Source organism: Paramormyrops kingsleyae, chromosome 20 (genome assembly GCF_048594095.1).
Source record: "Paramormyrops kingsleyae isolate MSU_618 chromosome 20, PKINGS_0.4, whole genome shotgun sequence".
In the NCBI taxonomy this organism is placed as follows: domain Eukaryota; kingdom Metazoa; phylum Chordata; class Actinopteri; order Osteoglossiformes; family Mormyridae; genus Paramormyrops; species Paramormyrops kingsleyae.
In genome coordinates, this window is record NC_132816.1 from 23,672,193 (window position 1) to 23,695,305 (window position 23,113).

Genomic DNA, 23,113 nt, shown 5'->3' on the forward strand with positions numbered 1-23,113 from the left:
CAATTGCTCCTGGGATCATGTGACCCTGCTCTCTCAAAAAAGTCACAGAAGCTATATTGAGAACATGTGTTCTGATGTAAAAGGCTAATGTGGGGTATTTTTTACAATGTTTGTGTGAGTTTGTGAAAATGTTTAACTCTGATGGAGAGACGAGATCCATACCAGTGAAGGGAGCATGAAAAAGCAAGCAAGGAGCTTGAGGTGTAGACAGTAAGTAGAGCCCCAGGTCATGCTGGCTGGTGTCCATTCATGCTGGTCTGCTCTATGAAGTCCTGTCTCTTTGAGACATCCGCTAGACCAGTGGGACTCATCTTCTTGGTTGTCTCCAGTCAACTTGTCTGCAGAGCATTTTGATAACGACCTGACATTATATTAGGAACTATTTATTGAAACTGTTAAAGATCTCCATTATAGCTATGAGTGCATCGAAAATAATGTAGAAACACTAAGTGTCAGCGTCCGTCTTACCTTGCCCTTCGCGTCTCCCCCATTTGGCCAGCAGGTGTTGCTGGCCATCCTGTTCTCCACTTTGTGTCTTGTCCTTTGGCCCCAGTGTGCCTTCCCAACTCCCTGTCCTGCTGCATGGCTCAATAGGCTGAATGTGTGGCTCAGACTGAAAATCTAGTGGTTGTGCATTTGAGGCTAGCTTGGAACCAGCTTTAGCTATTTTGTTTAATTATTGGTTTTTGTTGTTCCTAGTGTTTGACAGTAGTAGTTATTTTGTTTCCCTGTTTGGTTTTCCCTGCTTGTGTCCTGTTTGATTTTGGTTTTTGTCTTGTGTACTCTTAGTTATGCCTCCTAGTTTCGGTGTATGTTAAGGTTCCTTAGTGTTCTGTGCTTTAAATTGTAATCTGCCCCACGTGTTCCTTGTTGTCCTGGGTCCTTTTTGATTTGTTGATTTGATTATGCTTTGCACCTGTTCCTTGTTTGCCCTGGTGTCCCTGTGTATTAAGTGCCTGTCTGTGTTCAGCTCCTTAGTCAGTAATTGGTTTTGTGTTACTGTGTATTACAGCTTGCTATTGTTCCTCAGTGTTACCTGGTTTCTTTATGGTGTTACTTTGAGTTTGTTCTTTATTTTTCCTGTTTGTTTTGACCCCTTGTGGTATTGTTTTCCCCTTGTATTCAGTTTTTTTAAAAGTTTTTTTTCTCTTTTTTTGTCTTTGAGCTGCAAGTGGATTGTTCCCTCTTTTCCTGTCTGTGCCACACCGTGAGAAACACAGAGTAAACCACCTAACAACATTCTGGTGAGGTTTTAAGTGTTTTTTTTATTATTTAATTGTTACTTCCAGACAGGGTATAAAAACTGTTACTCCTCTTCATGAGAACTGACTACTTTTGACTTTCTATTCTTTTCTTGGTTTCAAATTGCCTAACACAGAACTGGTCATTGTTATGAGACAGCTCATCAGCTATGTCTCACCATAGAGCCTCCCGTCTCTTCTGTTTCCCTACTGGTCCTGTGACAATTCAGCCACATTAATTATCCTTCAAGCCCCCAAAGAAAAATGAGTATGGATTTGTTCAACTTATTGCATTTCTGTAGCATTTTTCATTATATTCCAGCTGTATGTAAAGAATTATAATTTCCTGACATTAACCTGATTTACATTCATAAAACTATGTCATTAGTTTATCACTACCTCTCCCTTTCAACAATGGCTCAAGACAACGTTCGTCCATGGGTCCTGCTTCCATTACCGCTTATCCTGGTAAGTGCTGCAGCCCATTCCAGGAAGATTGGGGTGCAACACATAACGGACCACATATAAGCCAATCCTTTTCAGTCCTGTGGTCACAGCCGAGACATGAACCACATCTTTGTGGGTGGAAAATAGAACCCACACAAATATGGAATGAGCGTGCAAACTCTGCACACAGCGAAGATTGCATTCAAACTTACAGCCCACGAGGAGATGAGTCAATAAAGCTATCCATAGTGTCAGCTATGAATGCCCTGTCAGATTCTAAAGGCACCGTTCTGATGAATGCAGATACAGCATTTGAGTTGATACCTTCTGAAAGCTAAACACAAATTAATCAGAAGCTCGAGAAGCAGCAGGAAGATGAGAACAGAGGCATGCCCCAATGCTCAGGTTTGTACTAAGCTGTTTTATCCTTTGCACACCGATTTTACTGTCACGCGGCTCGGAAAGCGGCGCTTCTCCGTTTCGCGGGGGCTTTCTGAACGGCGTTACTGCTGTCCGCGCTGCTGCATTGCTCCGCCCTCCCCCCCCCCGCACCGAGCGCACGTCTCCCTGCTTACAGCAAACCGCGTACAGGGAGGAGATCGCACCTTTTCCTGCTCCACAAATATATAAATCATGACTATATGGTATAAGAAAGATAATGCGGCGCAAAAACCATCGACGAAGATTCTTATCCTGCGTATTGTGTCGATTTCTACGGAAGACTGAGCGTATAGAGATGTGTAAGACAGGAACACTACGGGCATCTTTAATTTATATGCGTCAGTATTATTGATGATTTTATGTGGCGGAGCTTTCTCCGCATTTTCCGTCTTCCCATTCAATGGTGCAGAGATTCAGCTGCGTCTACATGGAGCCGCCCCCGGTCCCTCTTAATGAGGCGAATGGGGCGTTGATCTGGCCGCTTTCTGGATGTGAAAGTTTCGCGTTTGGTAACATGGCGTTTATGTAAGATCTTCATGGTTCTCCCCACCCCTATCGATAGGCAGCATCTGCTGCCATAGATGCATCCCGAGGTCCTCCCTGCAGGTGAGATCTTTCTCTTTGACCGATACATTTGCTTATAATGCGGGGAATGCATAGACGGCGCTCATCGACACGGAGATAGCTTTCATAGCTGATCATCTCACCGTGGCTTTCGGATTAGCTTTTGCTTCTTATGCTTTAGTGCTGAGTGATGGTGGCTCCGTCTATGCGCTTTAAGCGAGCAGAAGATGGCAGGTGATGACAGGCACACGATGAAGGGCCGTCTCAATCTGCCAGCCTAAGATGTAAGCTTTGCAATCATATAATTAAAAAATAATACCGATGTCAAAATAATTCGCGTCAAATCGTTGCAAATAATTAAGGTGAGTTAAGATAAAATAAATTGAAGTGCTGCCGTGATAATAGGCATGGAATAAAATAATGAAATAAATATGATATAACAGCGGAGTCCCGTCATATATTTATTATTATTGTAATCATCATCAATGTAATTAATTACTATTATATTAATGTTTAGGTATGCGTAATAAAATACTATATCGGTATGTCTTGCTTTTTATCGCTGCCTCACTTCACTAAGCAGACACGTCCTAAATGCCTTTGATACCCATTATGGTCATAAATGTGCCCTGTAGGTGTACTGATGGAGAGCGCATAGCCCATGTAAGGATGGATACTTATGGCTGCGCCTTCAGGCAGCGCAAGGCGGACCCACGGCAGCGATTTCGCCTTAAAATAAGACCGTCGGATGGGTTCTGGGTTCGTATCTTTTGTGACCGGAAGGATAAGCCGCAGTGTCCGGCCCCGGGTTCGTGCGTTTTGTAGGCGGCGGGATATGCCCATGCGCGGGGCCCGGCCCAGGGTTCGTGTTTTTTCTGTCTGGCGAGATGAGCTCATGGACAGGGTCCGGCCCGCCGTTCGTGTTTTTCGTGGGCAGGCAGTATTGATCAGACGCTGCTATTTGCGTTCTGTAGAAGAGACGCGCTACGGGAGCGGTGGTTCGTAGGATGTGAAGCGCTGCCTGTGCATTTAATGTGGACCGGTATCACCCGATTTTGGCTTGCCGTGTGTTATTATTTCAACCTCATTTTAATGATGGAAATATGGGTAACTGCGTTTGGCCATATTGACTGATATTTTACTTCTGGTATTTGATTTAAACGGAAGTTTCCTGTGCTTTAAAAATAATGGACTTTAGAACAAAGAATTGCTATAATTAGACTTAATCTGTCTAAAATGCTTCACCAAACGCAACACGTGTAAGCAAAACAGCATCACTTAATTATTTTATTTTACAACTGAACACAGGTCTTTAACTGGAGGAAAATAGTAAAGAAAATTCCAATTTTGTGATTAGTAAAAAGCATTCACATTTGGAGGTTGAAACATTATTAGCTGCACATACAGAGAAAAATTCAAGTCAGGCAGTTACTAGCATCTTCTGCCAGGTCCTGCAAAATTCCCCATTTAACCTACTCTGCCTGGTCCCTCCGTCTCCTGTATCTTGACTCTGACTGGTCCCACTGTCTCCTGTAACCCTATTCTGCCCGGTCCCTCCATCTCCTGTAACCATATTCTGTCTGGTCCCTCTGTCTCCTGTAACCCTACTCTGTCTGGTCCCTCTGTCTTCTGTAACCCTACTCTGGTCCCTATGTCTCCTGTATCCTTTCTCTACCTGGTCCCTCTGTCTCCTGTAACCCGACTCTGCCTGGTCCCTCTGTCTCCTGTAACCCGACTCTGCCTGGTCCCTCTGTCTCCTGTAACCCGACTCTGCCTGGTCCCTCTGTCTCCTGTAACCCGACTCTGCCTGGTCCCTCTGTCTCCTGTAACCCGACTCTGCCTGGTCCCTCTGTCTCCTGTAACCCGACTCTGCCTGGTCCCTCTGTCTCCTGTAACCCGACTCTGCCTGGTCCCTCTGTCTCCTGTAACCCGACTCTGCCTGGTCCCTCTGTCTCCTGTAACCCGACTCTGCCTGGTCCCTCTGTCTCCTGTAACCCGACTCTGCCTGGTCCCTCTGTCTCCTGTAACCCGACTCTGCCTGGTCCCTCTGTCTCCTGTAACCCGACTCTGCCTGGTCCCTCTGTCTCCTGTAACCCGACTCTGCCTGGTCCCTCTGTCTCCTGTAACCCGACTCTGCCTGGTCCCTCTGTCTCCTGTAACCCGACTCTACCTGGTCCCTCTGTCTCCTGTAACCATATTCTGTCTGGTCCCTCTGTCTCCTGTAACCCTACTCTGTCTGGTCCCTCTGTCTTCTGTAACCCTACTCTGGTCCCTATGTCTCCTGTATCCTTTCTCTACCTGGTCCCTATGTCTCCTGTATCCTTTCTCTACCTGGTCCCTCCGTCTCCTGTAACCATATTCTGTCTGGTCCCTCTGTCTCCTGTAACCATATTCTGTCTGGTCCCTCTGTCTCCTGTAACCATATTCTGTCTGGTACCTCTGTCTCCTGTAACCATATTCTGCCTGGTCCCTCTGTCTTCTGTAACCATATTCTGTCTGGTCCCTCTGTCTCCTGTAACCCTACTCTACCTGGTCCCTCTGTCTCCTGTAACCCTACTCTGCCTGGTCCCTCTGTCTCCTGTAACCCGACTCTGCCTGGTCCCTATGTCTCCTGTATCCTTTCTCTACCTGGTCCCTATGTCTCCTGTATCCTTTCTCTACCTGGTCCCTCCGTCTCCTGTAACCATATTCTGTCTGGTCCCTCTGTCTCCTGTAACCCTACTCTACCTGGTCCCTCTGTCTCCTGTAACCATATTCTGTCTGGTACCTCTGTCTCCTGTAACCATATTCTGCCTGGTCCCTCTGTCTTCTGTAACCATATTCTGTCTGGTCCCTCTGTCTCCTGTAACCCTACTCTACCTGGTCCCTCCGTCTCCTGTAACCATATTCTGTCTGGTCCCTCTGTCTCCTGTAACCCTACTCTGCCTGGTCCCTCTGTCTCCTGTAACCATATTCTGTCTGGTCCCTCTGTCTCCTGTAACCCTACACTGCCTGGTCCCTCTGTCTCCTGCAACCGGACTCTACCTGGTCCCTCCGTCTCCTGTAACCATATTCTGTTTGGTCCCTCCGTCTCCTGTAACCATATTCTGTCTGGTCCCTCCGTCTCCTGTAACCCTACTCTGCCTGTTCCCTCTGTCTCCTGTAACCCTACTCTGCCTGTTCCCTCTGTCTCCTGTAACCCGACTCTACCTGGTCCCTCCGTCTCCTGTAACCATATTCTGTCTGGTCCCTCTGTCTCCTGTAACCATATTCTGTCTGGTCCCTCTGTCTCCTGTAACCATATTCTGTCTGGTCCCTCTGTCTCCTGTAACCATATTCTGTCTGGTCCCTCTGTCTCCTGTAACCATATTCTGCCTGGTCCCTCTGTCTTCTGTAACCATATTCTGTCTGGTCCCTCTGTCTCCTGTAACCATATTCTGTCTGGTCCCTCTGTCTCCTGTAACCCTACTCTGCCTGGTCCCTCTGTCTCCTGTAACCCGACTCTGCCTGGTCCCTCTGTCTCCTGTAACCCGACTCTGCCTGGTCCCTCTGTCTCCTGTAACCCGACTCTGCCTGGTCCCTCTGTCTCCTGTAACCCGACTCTGCCTGGTCCCTCTGTCTCCTGTAACCCGACTCTGCCTGGTCCCTCTGTCTCCTGTATCCCGACTCTGCCTGGTCCCTCTGTCTCCTGTAACCCGACTCTGCCTGGTCCCTCTGTCTCCTGTAACCCGACTCTGCCTGGTCCCTCTGTCTCCTGTAACCCGACTCTGCCTGGTCCCTCTGTCTCCTGTAACCCGACTCTGCCTGGTCCCTCTGTCTCCTGTAACTCGACTCTGCCTGGTCCCTCTGTCTCCTGTAACCCTTCTCTGCCTGGTCCCTCTGTCTCCTGTAATCCTCCTCTGTTGGGGTCCCCCTATGTCCTATAAATCTATTCTTCCTGTTGCTGTTGTCTCCTGTAACCACATTCTCCTAGGTCATTCTCCTATCTCCTGAAAGAAAAACATTCCATTAAGTCACACATGAATAAGATGCTGAGATCATGTTTTTTGTTTCATGCTTTAACATGTTCTTTAACATGTTTAGTACTAGTAGAAAAAGGTTATTTGTTAAAGTTCATGTTTTAATAATCTTTTTCTTATTTCTCCACAGATTGCTGCATGGTGTTTTATGGTGATATTGGCTGTGTTGATCACTACAGAGTTACCCTGCACCCCTGCATTTCCATGATATGACAGTTCTAATGTGGACATGTTCCAGAAACCACTCTGTGCGTCGCATGCAATTTACTGCAGGAGACTTTTCATTTTTTGCCTGGAATAGAGAACAGAACATTTTGGATTTATCCTGTTACACATATTGTTTTTAACCCCTGGATTGTTTTAAACAAGGATACAAAAAATAAAGTTTTTTGGGAAGCTTTATTACTTTAAGCATGGCGTGAGACATGAATTCAAGGGACATTTTTTGGCAATGGGAAGGCTGCAGCCAAGCAGATGGACTGTTGCATATATGGAGAGGATTTCATATGACAGTTAATTCAGTGCCAATAGCCCACTATACATAGTCGTGCAGGGAGGCTGGATTGCTCAGTTTTTCGTGTTTCCCCACCTCCGCATTGTCCCTGTACTTGTTACCTCCAAACCTGGAGAGTTTCACACGTTTTTGCAGCATGGCTGTTGCAATGAGGAATGCTGCCTATTTGATTTGGGTCAGCCTGGTTCTGTGCTGTCTGGCAGATGTCGGCTCGGGTTTGGAGTTCACGGGGGCAGAAGGCCAGTGGGCCCGGTTCCCGGTGTGGAACGCCTGCTGCGAGAGTGAGATGAGTTTCAACATGAAGACCAGGAGCTCCCATGGCCTGCTCGTCTATTTCGACGACGAGGGTTTCTGTGACTTCCTGGAGCTGCTGATACACAATGGGAAGTTGAACCTACGTTTCTCTATCTTCTGCGCTGAGCCTGCCACCGTGCTATCAGACACCGCCGTCAATGACAGCCTTTGGCACTCGGTGGCCATCAGGAGGAACTTCAAAAACACCACACTTATTGTGGACAAGGAGATTAAGTGGGTGGAAGTGAAGTCAAAAAGGAGGGACATGACTGTTTTCAGTCACCTCTTTGTGGGCGGCATCCCCCCTGAGCTGCGAGCGGTGGCGCTCCGGCTGACCTCGGCAGCCATCAGGGACCAGGTGCCCTTCAAAGGGTGGCTAACTGACCTGAAGGTCAACAGCTCGGAGCCCATACTGATCAGCAGTGAGGAGGTCAGAAACAATATCTGTGCCATGGACATGTGCTTAAATGGAGGGGTTTGCAGTGTAGTGGATGACCAGCCCACCTGTGACTGCTCGCAGACTGGCTTCCAGGGAAAGGACTGCAGCGAAGGTAAGATTCATGGATTCACCTGCCTCTCATTAATATTTTGCTAAAATCGGTGTATAATTCTGGGGAAGGATGTGCAAATGAATTTAGAGGCCCTGTGCGCATTTGAATACTCATTTTTAAGAGGATATTTATGCATTAGACCACTAGCACAATTAAAATTTTTTATACTGAAATTTGCTAATAAACTTAACAATTTCTTAGAAAACAGAAAAATAATTGTAGTTAACTGAGATGGCTGAAAGTGACAGGCATAGCTGGTCTGTGGGTTCTGTGTTAGAGCTCTGGGTTCGGAGAGCTAGAGCGCCACCTTTAGGTCACAAGGGCTACTTCTATAGCTGCATTTTTCCATGCTTTTATTTATGGCTTTGCACTAGTGGCCAACTCATTTGCTTAGAGTATCTGATTACATAATGTTTATCTTGTATTGATAATTATATTTTTATTTAAATTTGTTATTTCACAGTAATTTTTGATTTTAAATGCAGATTTTTAAGGTTCTGCCTTATCAAGTTGAAAATTAATATAAATGTATGACAGTAAATCTCAGATACAGAAGGAACTTTTTTGGGCCAGGCGTAAAGCATGCACGGCTATCTCATATTCCACTGTTCCTCCTTGGCTGCTTAAAGCCTTCCTATACTGGATGTTCTTTAGTGCTTTTGGATCAATAATTAATCTAACATTCAATTTCAAGCCAAGATTCCTCATTTGTATGTCAATCCAGTTGTTTTCTTCATAGGAAAACCTTTTCCTGAGAGTGGGAAGTGAAATTATTTAGTCTTTCCTAAGACATATATTTATCATTTTGCTGCACCTGTCTTAGTTGACAAAAAAGTGTGGTGTCATGTTGACAGGTTTTAGATTTCATTCCCACGTAGGAGGAAGAAAGCTTTATGCTATGCTGCCTGTCGGACTGCTGTTTCACCGATTGATTCATAAATGTCAATAGCGGAACATGGATATTTATTGGCTAAAGTAGAGAATTAGAAATTACAGTACGACTTAGTAGGAAGTTTAGTATGATGTTAAAACAATATACTTACAGTGGACCTTAGGAGAACCTGTCTTGTTAAAACAGTCGTTACTCGCAGAAAAGTACCAGCCTTCGTAGAAAATTGAAAAATTTAGCTGAAAATAAGCATACTGTTATGATCACTGAACACGGAAGCAGGAACGGGGAGGCAAGGAATCAGGATCAAAGGGTTTATTTGGAATCACCCCAAATGCAGGACACAGGAACATGTAACATCAAAACGTCAATGACAGACATGGGGTTACAGATTCTGACGTGGACTTAAATACACCGGACAAATCAAACTGACAGAAAACAGCTGGTCACAATCGGGGTTGCACACATGGTTAATAAGGGGGCGTGGCACACAGGAGGATCGTACAGGCAGGTAATGACACATACACAATTCTTATGTTCGAGGACTACATACTTAAGTAATGTTTTCAGCATTTCTGTAAGAAGTTGAACGAATGATCACTTTGGAATGTAATTATTGATTGTACATACAGAAATGATGGATTGGTACTTCTTGGTTACTCTTAAGATAATTGCGATCTCTTGGTTAAATGGCTGAATAAAATACAGTTGTTTCTTTATGATTATAATAAGATTGTCCCTCCGAATCACAAGTTTTTTACATAACAACATTATGTAAAACATTACATAAAAGCAAAATAAATAAAAACATATGAAGAGGGAGAAGATATCGCTGCATATGATCCACACACACTGAAAGCAAAATGGTTGGGAGCCACTCACTGTTTTTCAAAGATCATGGGTAACATGGAAACAGACGAAAGCGACTAAAGGCAATCTGCTGATGGATTAATTCTATCCCTGGATGTGCAGCTTTCATTTAGCTGAAGGGACTGTTCCCTGCTGGTGCCCAGTTAATGTTGTTTCTGTCATATGAAGTGGCTTATTTGCCTAACTTGAAATAATAAGAATGGCATTTAGGATAGGTTTCCAGGTGGAATTTTTATAAATTTATAAATTTTGCAAGCCCTTCAATGAGGCTCAGCAGGAAGTGGATAAAGAGTGGTAGGGCTTGACTGGGAGACCATGAATCACAGTGTCATGCTGGCTGAAATGCAGACGTTTAGGCCCAGTGACCCAAGGCAGGAGAGCTGACCTAAAGAGTAAAAGACAGCCATGAATGGTCTCCCTCTTTTGGGAGATTTCATTCTTCCCAAGAGCAGAGCAGTCCTGGGTTTAACGCACTAGCCTGTAAGGTACGTGATACAACAGTTGATGTTCACTCTAGAAAGGTAATCATCCATGTTAATTTGGTGTAACTCTATCATGTAATAGAGCCTTAGTGTAGCACAGACCAAAAGGATTTCTTAAAAACTTCTATAATGCCATTTATGAATACAGACATAAAGCTTTGAGCAAAGGCTTGAGTAAACCTGACTGCAAGGGAAGACAACTCATCTCTAAATTAGAGATGTCCCAGTCCATTTCTTTGGTACTTTCATCCAAACTAATCCATTCAATATTTATATCTGCTGATTCCAATCCCGATCTGATCTTTAAATAAATATTTGAATATATAAAGACTATACAGTAGGCATCGTCTGAGTAAAGCTCACGATTTGGCAGCGTTTTCCTTATGCTGTTTCTGCAAGTGCCCAATTAGATTCATTGTATTAAAGAAGGTTTTTGCTACTTCCTCTTGAAAGCATGTCATTGCAGACATTGCAGGCAGCTGTTGGGCTACTTTGAGTTTTCAGTTTAAAGATTTTCCACACGGCCAACATCTTTATAGTTTGTTTCAAGCCATGTGACTCAGGTTTATTGCAGTGTGTGATGGAGTCTTTACAATCTGCTCAACTGACGTAAAAGAGGCAGACGTGGAAAATTAAACAGATTGGGCTTTTGATCAGGCTGAGGTAGCCCATAGCAAGCAATTAAAAAATGCCAGTACGGCTCCAATTCTGATCTTTGATATCAGCTCTAAATGAACCATTGACAAATACCTTTAGTCATATCTGAACATAGTAAATATGTAAGAGACAACTAGATATGTGGGTAGTGAGTACTGCTGGGAGGAATGACTGCGTGAATATATAGAAACTCCACTGACTCTGTGGGGCATCTGATTCTGTCCAAAATTCTGACCCATGATTATTAATGAATATTGTTAGTAGAATCCTATGATGTTGGAGACTTTGGCTGGTTTTTCTTTGGCTCTTAGATGGTAAACATACCCATATGTTGATCAATTCATTGCCACACTGCATCTTATTTAGAGATTGGTTAACTGAATATTAATTCTAACTTCAGTTTGTTACTGACCAATCAGCAATCGGCTGGTTTGCCAAACAATCAGGCAACAGGAAAGCTAGTTGTATAGACAGCCAATCAGCTGCCGAAGCATCCATGCAGTCGATTAATCAGGTAATCACAGTCCAACACAGTGAGGGCCTGGATGAGTATGAATTTAAAACAGTAGAATGAATGAGAATGAAAGTATACGGTCACATGGATCACCTACAAATCAGTTTAGTCACTGTGACTGTAGTACTGAGTTGAGCTTTGGTTTAGTTTAACTGGGGTGTGTGATCTAATGATCAAATTTGCCTTATAAAATTAGCAAACATAATATGCCATCAGAACACAGGACGGATGGTTGCTGATAATTGGCCTCTGTACTCCAATGTAAATGCTGCATAAAAAATCTGCCATTTCCAGCTACGATAGTCATTTACAGCATTAACAGTGTCCACACCGTATTTCTGATTAACTTGATGTTATTTTAAATGGACAAAAAAATGCTTTTCTTTTGACATTTGTACGTGACCCCAAACTTTTGAATGGTAGTGTATGTTATCATTTTAACCTCCTGAGTCCCAGGCTTTTGTTTGGTGTGCATGTTTTATTTACTTTAGCTATTTGGGATTAGTAGGACCTCATAATCATAGTCATAAAAACATTATTTTTTGAACAATTAATAGTTTTAAACAAAAATGATGTCCTTATATGAGGATGTAGGGTCTCAGGAGCATATCGCTGGCATAAAATGGTTTCAAGATTACAATAATATATTTTACCGCAATTGTTTCAGGAAAAATATACAGTCCAACAAAAGTTATCATGATATTGTTATCATGGTTTAGATGGCAAGTGTAGCCTCTCTGCCCCCTATCCCCACCACCACTACCACATTAACAAAGGTTGACACTGGACAAAGGTTGACTATTAGCCAGTCCCATGACTGCTCTTGTTTAATAAATGTATGACAGCCAGCACCTTTAAAAAATATCAAGGGTAAAATCAGGTTTTGTTATGCTCAAGCAAAATTTTCCAGGTTACCTAAATGCCATATTTTTTTTATTTTGCTTTGATTGATGCTTGAATCCTTAATCTCAGAAGAAGAGGGAATATGCAGGAAGATTTGTGAGTTCAAATAACGGAGAGAAACCTGTGAAGGATGTAGCAGAGGAGTCAGAGTTTATTCACTGAGGTCCTAAACTCTCTCCCAGGAAACCTGAGAGCAACTGTATGTTAAAACTAAGATGAAAATGTATTTTTTTACAAATTCATATAAATATAATTGTAATTTCATTTTACGGTCATACTAAAATCAGTTATTGTATTCATTTATTTTCGAGAATATCAGGGGTCGCTGTCCCAGTAAAGGAGTCCCCTGTGAGGTAGCGGCCGGAGTCCCCTGTGAGGTAGCGGCCGGAGTCCCCTGTGAGGTAGCGGCCGGAGTCCCCTGTGAGGTAGTGGCTAGAGGCCCCAACGGAGAACATGAGTGGTTAAAGTCATTTTATTATTTTCGTGCCTATTTTAATTTCTTGGGTGCTTACTTTAATTTCTTTCTTTTTCTTCTTTTAAAATGTCTATAAAGCCCTTTGTAAACTGTGTAGTTAGAACAGTGCTATATAAATAAAGATTGACTGACTGACTGATGTCCACACTCATTCAACTGCAGGTGAAGTCTTATGAAGCCCTTTGATCTGCAAGCTCTCCTTTAATGTGCAAAGGGAATTAGATAATGAAATTATTCCAGTGGAAATTTGAAGGAATTATTGATTAGATAAGCCAACCACTAACATTTACTAGTAACCGCATTTCTGAATAGTTATTAGTTATCTGTTTTTACTACTGGTTTTGCAGTTTACCAGCATTTTGATTTTTCTTTTGTCAAGTGAAAGAATTCTTAATGATGCAAGACCTTTCCTTTTTTTAAGGTTTTTAAAGTTTTTACATAGTTTTTATACCATATGTAAAACATGTTCTTGTTTGTTAATGATAATCATACATTTTCTGCCATTTATGCAAGCGCATATAAATTCTTTGGTTTCTGTATATGCCATTGTGCTCTCCTATGAGGATGAAGCTTGGCATCAGAGCATAGGGTCAGTCATCTTTCTTGTACCCCTGGAGCAGTGTTCTGGGATTAAGGGCCTTGCACAGAGTGACAGTGATATGATTGCTCTCTCAGCCACTAGATTCCAACCAGTGACCTTGCTTGTTATACTTTCATTAAATTCATTTTAATGTACTTTGATCCCAGAAAGTTTAATTCTAGTTAGAAAGTAATAATTATTGACTGGGAATCATGAAAAATTAACCCATGTCGATTTTGTTTATTGTAGACTGAAGTGATTGATCTAGAAATGCACACATTAATTCAATATATCGGAGAAATGTTGGAATAGATTCTGGCCTTTAAATCCAAAAGAATGGTAGTAAAATATCTTTAGCATGTGTAAAACTAGTGATGTGGGAATATCACATGAACAACAGTAAATCACACAACCCCAGCGCACTTGAACAGCATGATGAGTCAACTTTATTTTACTTTTGCCGCCAACAGTGCCTTGATTAATACTGGAAGTTAGTGTTTGACTATATAATTGGTTTGTTGTCACTGGATAAGCATGGCAAGGTAAGGTATCAACTGGGACCAGACTGCTTGGGCCTGAGTCTCTCGTTTGAAGGCCAATGGATGTTAGTCTAATTTTTAGGGCTGCCTTCTGAAAGTCAGCGATCGGAGGCTGTGACTTGACTGTGATTCATAAAGTTTTTCTTAAACGTTAACATGATAAAACAGATAGATGCTTAGAAAGAGGGTGGCATTTTAATGAGGAATTATAAATAGGGGATTATATTTGTATATTCGAGCAGGGCACTTGCTAAAAAATATCCACATTAGCATTTATCTGGGCAGCAGTGATGCTCAGGTGGAGCCGCAGGTCAGGTGGGTTCAGGTCAGCTTACCAGGATATATCGCGGGTCGGGTGGGTTCAGGTCAGCTTACCATATAAAATATCATGGGTTGGGTGGATTCGGGTCAGCTTACCAGGATATATCACATTGGGCGGGTTTGGGTCAGTGACAAAGCAGTTTTCCAACTAGGCTATAAATATTTTGCAGAAATGTTGCATGCAGCCAGATTTCCGTTATAGGAATTAGTGCAAAAAGTGAGGCTGTGATTAGTAGTCCGTCTGTCAGTGAGCAGCCGCACTCAACTTCAATTCTGCTGGAACTTGGGGTGCAAGTTAAATGAAGTAAAATAATAAAGAAACAATGCATTCTCAAGCTAATGCTCATATTGATTTATTGGAAGCATATTGAATGACCAGCTTATATTGGCACTGAAGCTATTCAGCACAGCATCTTAGCCCCCTTACCACCCATCTTCAGCATCTCAGCACAGCATCTTAACCCCCTTACCACCCATCTTCAGCATCTCAGCACAGCATCTTAGCCCCCTTACCACCCATCTTCAGCATCTCAGCACAGCATCTTAGCCCACTTACCACCCACCTTCAGCATCTCAGCACAGCATCTTAGCCCCCTTACCACCCATCTTCAGCATCTCAGCACAGCACCTTAGCCCCCTTACCACCCATCTTCAGCATCTCAGCACAGCATCTTTGCCCCCTTACCACCCATCTTCAGCATCTTAGCACAGCACCTTAGCCCCCTTACCACCCATCTTCAGCATCTCAGCACAGCATCTTAGCCCCCTTACCACCCACCTTCAGCATCTCAGCACAGCATCTTAGCCCCCTTACCACCCATCTTCAGCATCTTAGCACAGCACCTTAGCCCCCTTACCACCCATCTTCAGCATCTTAGCACAGCACCTTAGCCCCCTTACCACCCATCTTCAGCATCTCAGCACAGCATCTTAGCCCCCTTACCACCCATCTTCAGCATCTCAGCACAGCATCTTAGCCCCCTTACCACCCACCTTCAGCATCTCAGCACAGCATCTTAGCCCCCTTACCACCCACCTTCAGCATCTCAGCACAGCATCTTTGCCCCCTTACCACCCACCTTCAGCATCTCAGCACAGCATCTTAGCCCCCTTACCACCCATCTTCAGCATCTCAGCACAGCATCTTAACCCCCTTACCACCCATCTTCAGCATCTCAGCACAGCATCTTAACCCCCTTACCACCCATCTTCAGCATCTCAGCACAGTATCTTAGCCCCCTTACCACCCATCTTCAGCATCTTAGCACCCCTTCTTGGCACCCTTACTACCCATCTTCAGCGTCTGTAAAAACCAGACAGCCTAATAGAACTAGTCCTTAATTTACGGCATATTTAGGGCACATGTTCAAGCCTTAGAGGAGATAATGGGTCACTGAGATATGAACAGAAATCTATTTGTTATATCTACCTCATATTCACCCTCTGTGAATTAGCCAGCAGGATATTCACAGCCATAGAATTAGGTGGGATTTCACTGCTGTTCTATTTAAATGGAGACGTGTGCTTGACTACCACAAATGCTTAAATTGTGCTGTATATGGCATGTATTGGACAAAAGACCTAAAATGGCAGTAACTGAACACGTCAAAAGAACAGATATCATTTCAGAGTAATTAACTGGTGGTTGTGCATTGTCCTGTGCTATTGTGTGCTTTGGGGAGGGCACACGCAGTCCGCATTTCACAAAAATGAATTAGGCTATAAGAGCTTTATTTAAATGGAAATACATGTGTGCTGCCGGTTTCATTATTTCAGCAAATTCATGACGTACACAGAGAATAAAGCGCAAGTGCTCTGTAGCGCTCAAGCTGCCCTGATAACCGCAGCGTGTCGTCTGAATCATCACCAAAACTCATGTCAGCGCATTTTCTAATTGCCAGAGTGTCTATATGAAAGAAAAAAAAAAACACGCACAGTTGAATATTCATATAGACAGCCAAATCCGATTCAACTGACAAAATTCTGAGTTGAGTACAGCCCTACTAATTCCGGATATTTCCTGTTCAGAAGAGTGCTGGAATAGTACCTGCTCTATGGGATGCTGGGTAGTACCTGCCCTGTGGGATGCTGGGTAGTACCTGGCCTGTGGGAGGCTGGGTAGTACCTGCCCTGAGGGATGCTGGGTAGTACCTGCCCTGAGGGATGCTGGGTATGATGTGCACTATCCTCCTCAATGCAGGATTGTGTGTTTGCGAGTTTGAGAGCATGCTTGGATTTGATGGCAGTTTGTACATCTTTTGGCTGATGACATCCTACCAGACAGCTGAGACACAAACATGGCTGCTTATATTCTTAACTTCTATGGTGCTTGTAATGATTGTTAGTAAACATTTTCTCTAATGGAGATAGGGGTTGTGCTGTGGTTTCGCACAAAATGAGCAGCAGACACACTTGAGGGCCACACAACATACTGGGTTCAGACACCTCATCTTCTGGTGACTGAATGAAGGAGAAATTAACAAAAAAGCATAGAGAAATGTATTTTATATGCTGGAAAGCCTAAAACAGAAGAACAGAATATTCCATTTCTTAGAAAACAGAGAATTATACCAGTAAAGGTATAATATCAAACAAAAATATTGGTGAATCCTTTCCGTGTGGGTGACTTCAGGACATAGATACCATCAAACTCCTCCACTCCAGTGCTGACTCAGGTTGGGAAATCCCACAATGCCTTGCCCTTTCACACACCCCTTCTCTGGTCTTCCCGTGGTGTGAGTATCCCATGCCTTGTTGTAATGCATCACATTTCTTTGCCTCTGTTGATTCATTCTTGGTCATTGGAACATGTACTGAGGTAGTTTGGTTCCACTATGTTCTCTCTGTACTGGAACGAGAGGAGTTTTCAGCTGGTAAGTTCCTGGGCTGTTACTGGGCCAGACCCGATAAAGAGGTAGGAACCTGTTGCTCTTGGGACAAGGTTGGGGCTCTTTCCAGTGGGGTGGAGTGAGAGGGAGACGAGACCAGAGAACACCCCCAGAAGGTATGATGAAAGCAATGGAAAGAATCGCTTTTTCTAGAGAAGTTTAATGGGGACGTTTTAAAGGACAACAATAAAACTGTTATTAAATAAACATGAAAAAAGAACATGAATAATAAACAGTGGACTTTATAGGCCCATAATATAAATTAAACTATAATTATAAGGTATGAATATTATGAAGGTAAGATATAAAGGTGTTATTACTAGATATTACTAGACTCCAGTTAAATATTTGTTGCTCTTATGAAAGTATTTGCTTTATTACTACAAAGTTCCCAAATCCACAGATGGTGGCTAATGACAATAGTGTAAGGTTGTTGTTGCTGAGCATTCTTATAACACTCCTATAACACTTATAACAGGCCTGCTGGTCACCTACCACTCTGCAAAGCTTCGCTGCAGCCCTAATATAACATACTAGTTTAGCCTTAACATTTAGCTGCCTCTAATACTGAGATGCCACAGAAGGGTCATATCTGTATATGGTGTGTATAATTAGGGCTGCGCATAAGGTCTGCAGGAGCAGGACTGGGCAGCTTTTAATGCTTTCTAAAGCATGAAGGGGCTCATTATGGAAGTGTGTATGGTCATGTATATATTACAATGTGGGACAAACAAAAAAAATGGCAAAAGTATTTTGTTTGGTTATTTATGGTAAGGGCTGGGTTAAGGTTGTCATTTTTGGGATTACAGTTATGCCCATAGAAATGAGTGGACAGTTCCCACAAGGATATGAATACATGGAGTGTGTGTCTGTGTGTGTTTGCATGTGCCCGTGTATGTGTGTACATGTGTGTTTGCGTGTGTGAGTGTGTGTACGTGTGTGTGTTTGCGTGTGTGAATGTCCGTGTGTGTGTGTTTGCGTGTGTGTGTGCATGTGTGTTTGCGTGTTTGCATGTGCGAATATGCATGTGTGTACGTTTGTGTGTGTATGTGTGTTTGCGTGTGCGAATGTGTGTGTGTGTGTGTGTGTGTGTGTGTGTGTGTGTGTGTGTGTGTGTGTGTGTGTGTGTGTGTTTGTGTATGAACCCTATAATAGATGGGCGCCCCTGCCCCCTCTCTGTGCTTCCTGGGATGGTTCCCAATCCTATATTAGATAGGGGTTTGGAAAGTGGATGGATAGACACACTCACAAAATTTAACTCACACTGTTAAATTTACATAAATTACACTAACCCTGATGGGTTTCCCATTGTTGCCAGCAAAGATGAAGTTTTTAATTTTCATTTTTTCTTATTTCACCTTTATTTTTCTAGGGAAGTCACTAAGAACAATTTCTTATTTACATGAATGACCTGGAAATAAAGTGTCTCACCTTTGCATCACATTATGATGTGATCTTAATATCTGTACCTGCCGTTGATGTCACTTTCTGGATTCAGATATAGGCATGAACTTTTGTAGATGGTGATTGTGAATCAATATAGGGAATTTTTTGTATCTTGTAGCATTTGATTTATAAATGCAGAGGTTTTGTCTTACAGTGAACATTACTACTTTAAATTTTTCAACCCCGATGTCAGCACAAAACTACATAACATACAGACAACAATAAAACAATGGCTAAGGACAGTAATAAGACATATCAAATGTATTTGGACACAATTATTGACAATGTGAATTCACTCAAGAAGTGTACAATGCAGAGATTTGCTATTTAAGTTTTATATTTAAATGGTTCTTGACATTTGTAAGCATAGAGGAATTTGCATCATGTTAGGGTTAGAACAGCACTTCATGGTTTGACAGTTCCATCACCAAATGCAGCAGGAAGCACAATTAATTACAATTAATACCAGGATAAAACTGGTTGATTTGCACTGGTTCATTTTAGTGAGGCAAACATGTTTAATGAGTTTAACAAGCTTGCTAGTTTAGAAGTGAAAGTTTGCAGTACAGGGGAATATCAGCTCTGGGATGTTGCCTGCATGGCCAGGCCAAGTGATCCAGTCCTGATCTGCTTGTGATTGGCTGAGTCACTCTTAGCCAATTAATGATCCAAGCTGAGACATTAAGCATAGATCTTATAACTATGCAGGTGTGTGAATTCAAACAAACATATCTATAACTAAAATATTTTACATATATAATTATAACACGACGATACAGGTCTACAAACTATCAAAAGGGAAAAGAACACTTATACAAGCAAACAAATGAATAGACATAAATTAATTAAATTAATGAAAATACACAATTTACAAGAGGTCAGATATGATATTATTAAAAAGAAAATTAAAAATGCACTTCCTGGCAACCAGATCCCATATCAGCCTTTTAATAGTGCCAGAACAGCATAAGGGTAACGTTGATACAGTATTAAGGCAGCCTCAAGAGAGCTTTTTTGTATGATTGAAACAGCACTGAGGAAGCATTGAGGAAATGTTAGAATGGCATCAAAGCAGCTTTATTGGCGGGGTAAAAGCAGCACTGAGACGCGGTTAAGGCAGCATTGAGGAAGGGTTGAGGCAGTACTGAGGTGGGGTTAAAGTGACAGTGAGGTGGGGTACAAGCAGTATTGAGGTGGGATTAATTAAGGCAGGATTGAGGCGGGGTTGAGGCAGCACTGAGGAAGGGTTGAGGCAGTACTGAGGTGGGGTTAAAGTGACAGTGAGGTGGGGTACAAGCAGTATTGAGGTGGGGTTGAGGCAGCATTGAGGAAGGGTTGAGGCAGTACTGAGTCGGGGTAAAGTGGCAGTGAGGTGGGGTGCGAGCAGTTTTGAGGCAGGATTAAGGCAGCATTGAGGTGGGGTTGAGGCAGTACTGAGGTAGGGTTAAAGTGACAGTGAGGTGGGGTACAAGCAGTATTGAGGTGGGGTTAAGGCAGGATTGAGGCGGGGTTGAGGCACTACTGAGGTGGGGTTAAAGTGACAGTGAGGTGGGGTACAAGCAGTATTGAGGTGGGATTAATTAAGGCAGGATTGAGGCGGGGTTGAGGCAGCACTGAGGAAGGGTTGAGGCAGTACTGAGGTGGGGTTAAAGTGACAGTGAGGTGGGGTACAAGCAGTATTGAGGTGGGGTTGAGGCAGCATTGAGGAAGGGTTGAGGCAGTACTGAGTCGGGGTAAAGTGGCAGTGAGGTGGGGTGCGAGCAGTTTTGAGGCAGGATTAAGGCAGCATTGAGGTGGGGTTGAGGCAGTACTGAGGTAGGGTTAAAGTGACAGTGAGGTGGGGTACAAGCAGTATTGAGGTGGGGTTAAGGCAGGATTGAGGCGGGGTTGAGGCACTACTGAGGTGGGGTTAAAGTGACAGTGAGGTGGGGTACTATCAGTATTAAGGTGGGATTAAGGCGTGGTTGAGGCAGGGTTAAAACAGCACTTGGGCAGTGGTAAGGCAGTGTCAAGGTGGTGGTAAGGCAATGCTGAGGTGGGGTTAATGTAGCATTGAGGCAGCACCAAGCCCTGCTGGCCAGACATTTGACCTCTACTGACTCTGCATGTGGCATTTCCATGCCATGCATGGTGAAACACACATAGCAGCCAGTTTTATTCTGCATGCAGCTTAATGAATGTCTCCCTCTTTCTCTTCCTGCCTGGCTATGCCATCAGAAGACGTCTATATGCCAGGTGGGTACCTCTCCTCCCTTGTAAGCTTTTGGTCACTACGTCCGTGTTGGTGTCTACAGCAATCTTAGTGTAAAAATGGGTGTAACCTGTGCTGTGACTGTCGCTGCCTTGGGCCCTGTGATAAGGTGAGTGATTTTGCAGTAATACCCGTTGCTTTTGGAGACAGACTATCCCTCATCAGGTCAAATTTGGGCTTTAATAAAAACATGTAAAACATACATAATACCTTCATTATATTTAATAAATGGACTGGGGCAATCCAGTCCTTAAGAGTTTAAAATTACCTTTCAGTTAGTGTGAAATTTTTATTTGAAGCAACAACTTAGAAGTAGTAGAACGACAGATGATGATATTATAATTTTTTATCAGTGTTATTGGGTGCCATGCAATAGATGCCCTCAATGATGTCCAACTGATGTCCCTATGGACAGTGTTCCTAGAGAGTGTTCAGTCTTCTGAAGAATTAAATTTTCTCCACCCTCTATACCAGCTGTCGCCAGCTGGTCAATCACTATCGACCAGTCAATTGCTAATTAAGACATTCCCAGTCAATCACTATCGACCAGTCAATTGTTAATTAAGACATTCCCAGTCGATTACGGCACCTTCTATTGTGGCATCCCCCCATCACACAAAAAAAGTCAACCAAGGAAACTGTCCCATTTTGTAAAATCCACCAAGGGGCATGGTGACTCAGTAGCTCCCCAGATTCTTCTCCCTCTAAAGTTTGCAGTGTAAAGGTTGGAGCCCCCTGCTGTATAGCGAAGTTCTGTGGCTCCTGCGTACAGAGCGCCCTAGTCAGTGTCACGAGGCAGCCCTGTGGCTTCCTTCCCCACAGCAGTTCTGTGAAATGGCAGTGTGCATTCAGACACAATGTGAGGACCCCAGAACCCTCTGCTCCAGGAGATCATTCTGTGCACAGAGCAGCAGACAGAGCATCTCGCTCTGTTAGACAGGTCCTGGGTGTTATGCTGGTTTCATAACAGCCAGGGCTGGAAACTGGCAGGCTGAAAAAGTGAATCCAGCATGCTGCTCAGGCTCCTAAAGCTTTCCTGTATTCATTGCAGCCACTTATAATCAGTCACCTTTCAGCAAAGAGCAATTTTTCTGGTTGTGAAAGTGCTGACCTTAAACCTGTCAGGAACGATGCCAAGACGTCCTTCAGGGGAGTTCGAGAAACATGATGATCTGACGACATTTTAGCCTTAAATGGTTTTTATTATTATTATTTTTTTTTATTGTTGTTGTTATTGTTGTCGTCATTGTTAGTAATAAAGGGTTTTATTATTATTATTTGTTATTTATTATTAAAGGATTCAAATTTTATTATTATTATTACTATTATTATTGTTTCTAAACTCTGATCGTGACCAGCTCGCTAAAAATACCCAGCCCCGTTTCGTCCACCTCCAGTTCCCTTGCCTTCCCCTGCCTCCCACGCTCCCCTGTTCCTTCCTCTATGCCACCCCCTTCCCCGTTGTCAGGGTCATTCCCAGGTAACGGGGTGCCTGTGTGTCAGTGTGACAAAGCCTTCCCATAATCCCCTGTTCTCTGCTGACTCTGCCTTTGTTTTCCTTTAAGGTCTGGCACACCTGATGATGGGCGACCAAGGTACGGGCTCCTTACTTTTGCGCTACCTGCTTCATGTCCCATATGCCCACCCATCATCCTCTACCTTGGTATTGCTTAGGCCTGCTGCTTCAAACATGTTTTAGTGTTTAATACATGTGTGTTTGGGATGGAGTGCATTCTTTGGAATGCTGTGTACATGTATTTTGTTCTTTCGTATGTTTTGGTTTCCTTTGCTTTTTTCAACCATACTTTGTTTCTGCACTGCACATCACACTATTGTGCCCCAGTCGATCAGTCAGTGTCACATTCATATACCAGCTTGATAAATATCTTACTCATTCACCCACTTATAGGTGTTTGAAGCATGCCTTCCATTCAATTACGCATTACATTATCACATCGAAGAGTTCAAGTTCTTCTGTGGAATCTGATTGGCTATTGCTGAATTAATCCCCACTTTCTGCTTGGCCTGATACCTTGTAGGCCACAGGTCCCAGCATGCAATGGGACTGGAATGCACAGCTGTCCTTCTCCTCCCTGTGATGTTCACACTGTGTTTTAAACATGGTTGTGATTCTTGCTCTCTCCTCTGCTTTATTTCCCCATCTTTGTCTGGCAACCTTCTTCATGGACCCATATATGGAATATCATAGGTAAAAGCAAAGGTATATGTTTTGTTTTATTTAGTCAAC

General features: G+C 43.3%; 1 protein-coding gene across 26 annotated transcripts in view; it reads left to right on the plus strand.

Annotated features, from left to right (window-relative positions):
- The first annotated feature begins 2,222 nt into the window (after positions 1 to 2,222).
- LOC111858153 (neurexin-1a-like) overlaps positions 2,223 to 23,113 on the plus strand; it is a 103,339-nt gene continuing 82,448 nt past the window's right edge. For 6 of the 26 annotated variants that reach the window (XM_023839640.2, XM_023839649.2, XM_023839661.2 and 3 more), the window contains exons 1-5: positions 2,229 to 2,735; positions 6,822 to 8,050; positions 20,832 to 20,849; positions 22,431 to 22,460; positions 23,075 to 23,086. In XM_023839640.2, the coding sequence (XP_023695408.1) occupies positions 7,342 to 8,050; positions 20,832 to 20,849; positions 22,431 to 22,460; positions 23,075 to 23,086 (769 nt within the window). In that variant the 5' untranslated portion in view covers positions 2,229 to 2,735; positions 6,822 to 7,341. Of the gene's footprint in view, positions 2,736 to 6,821; positions 8,051 to 12,676; positions 12,920 to 20,831; positions 20,850 to 22,430; positions 22,461 to 23,074; positions 23,087 to 23,113 lie in introns of those variants that run through there. The other 20 variants (XM_072703666.1, XM_023839644.2, XM_023839651.2 and 17 more) reach the window with 12 other exon arrangements.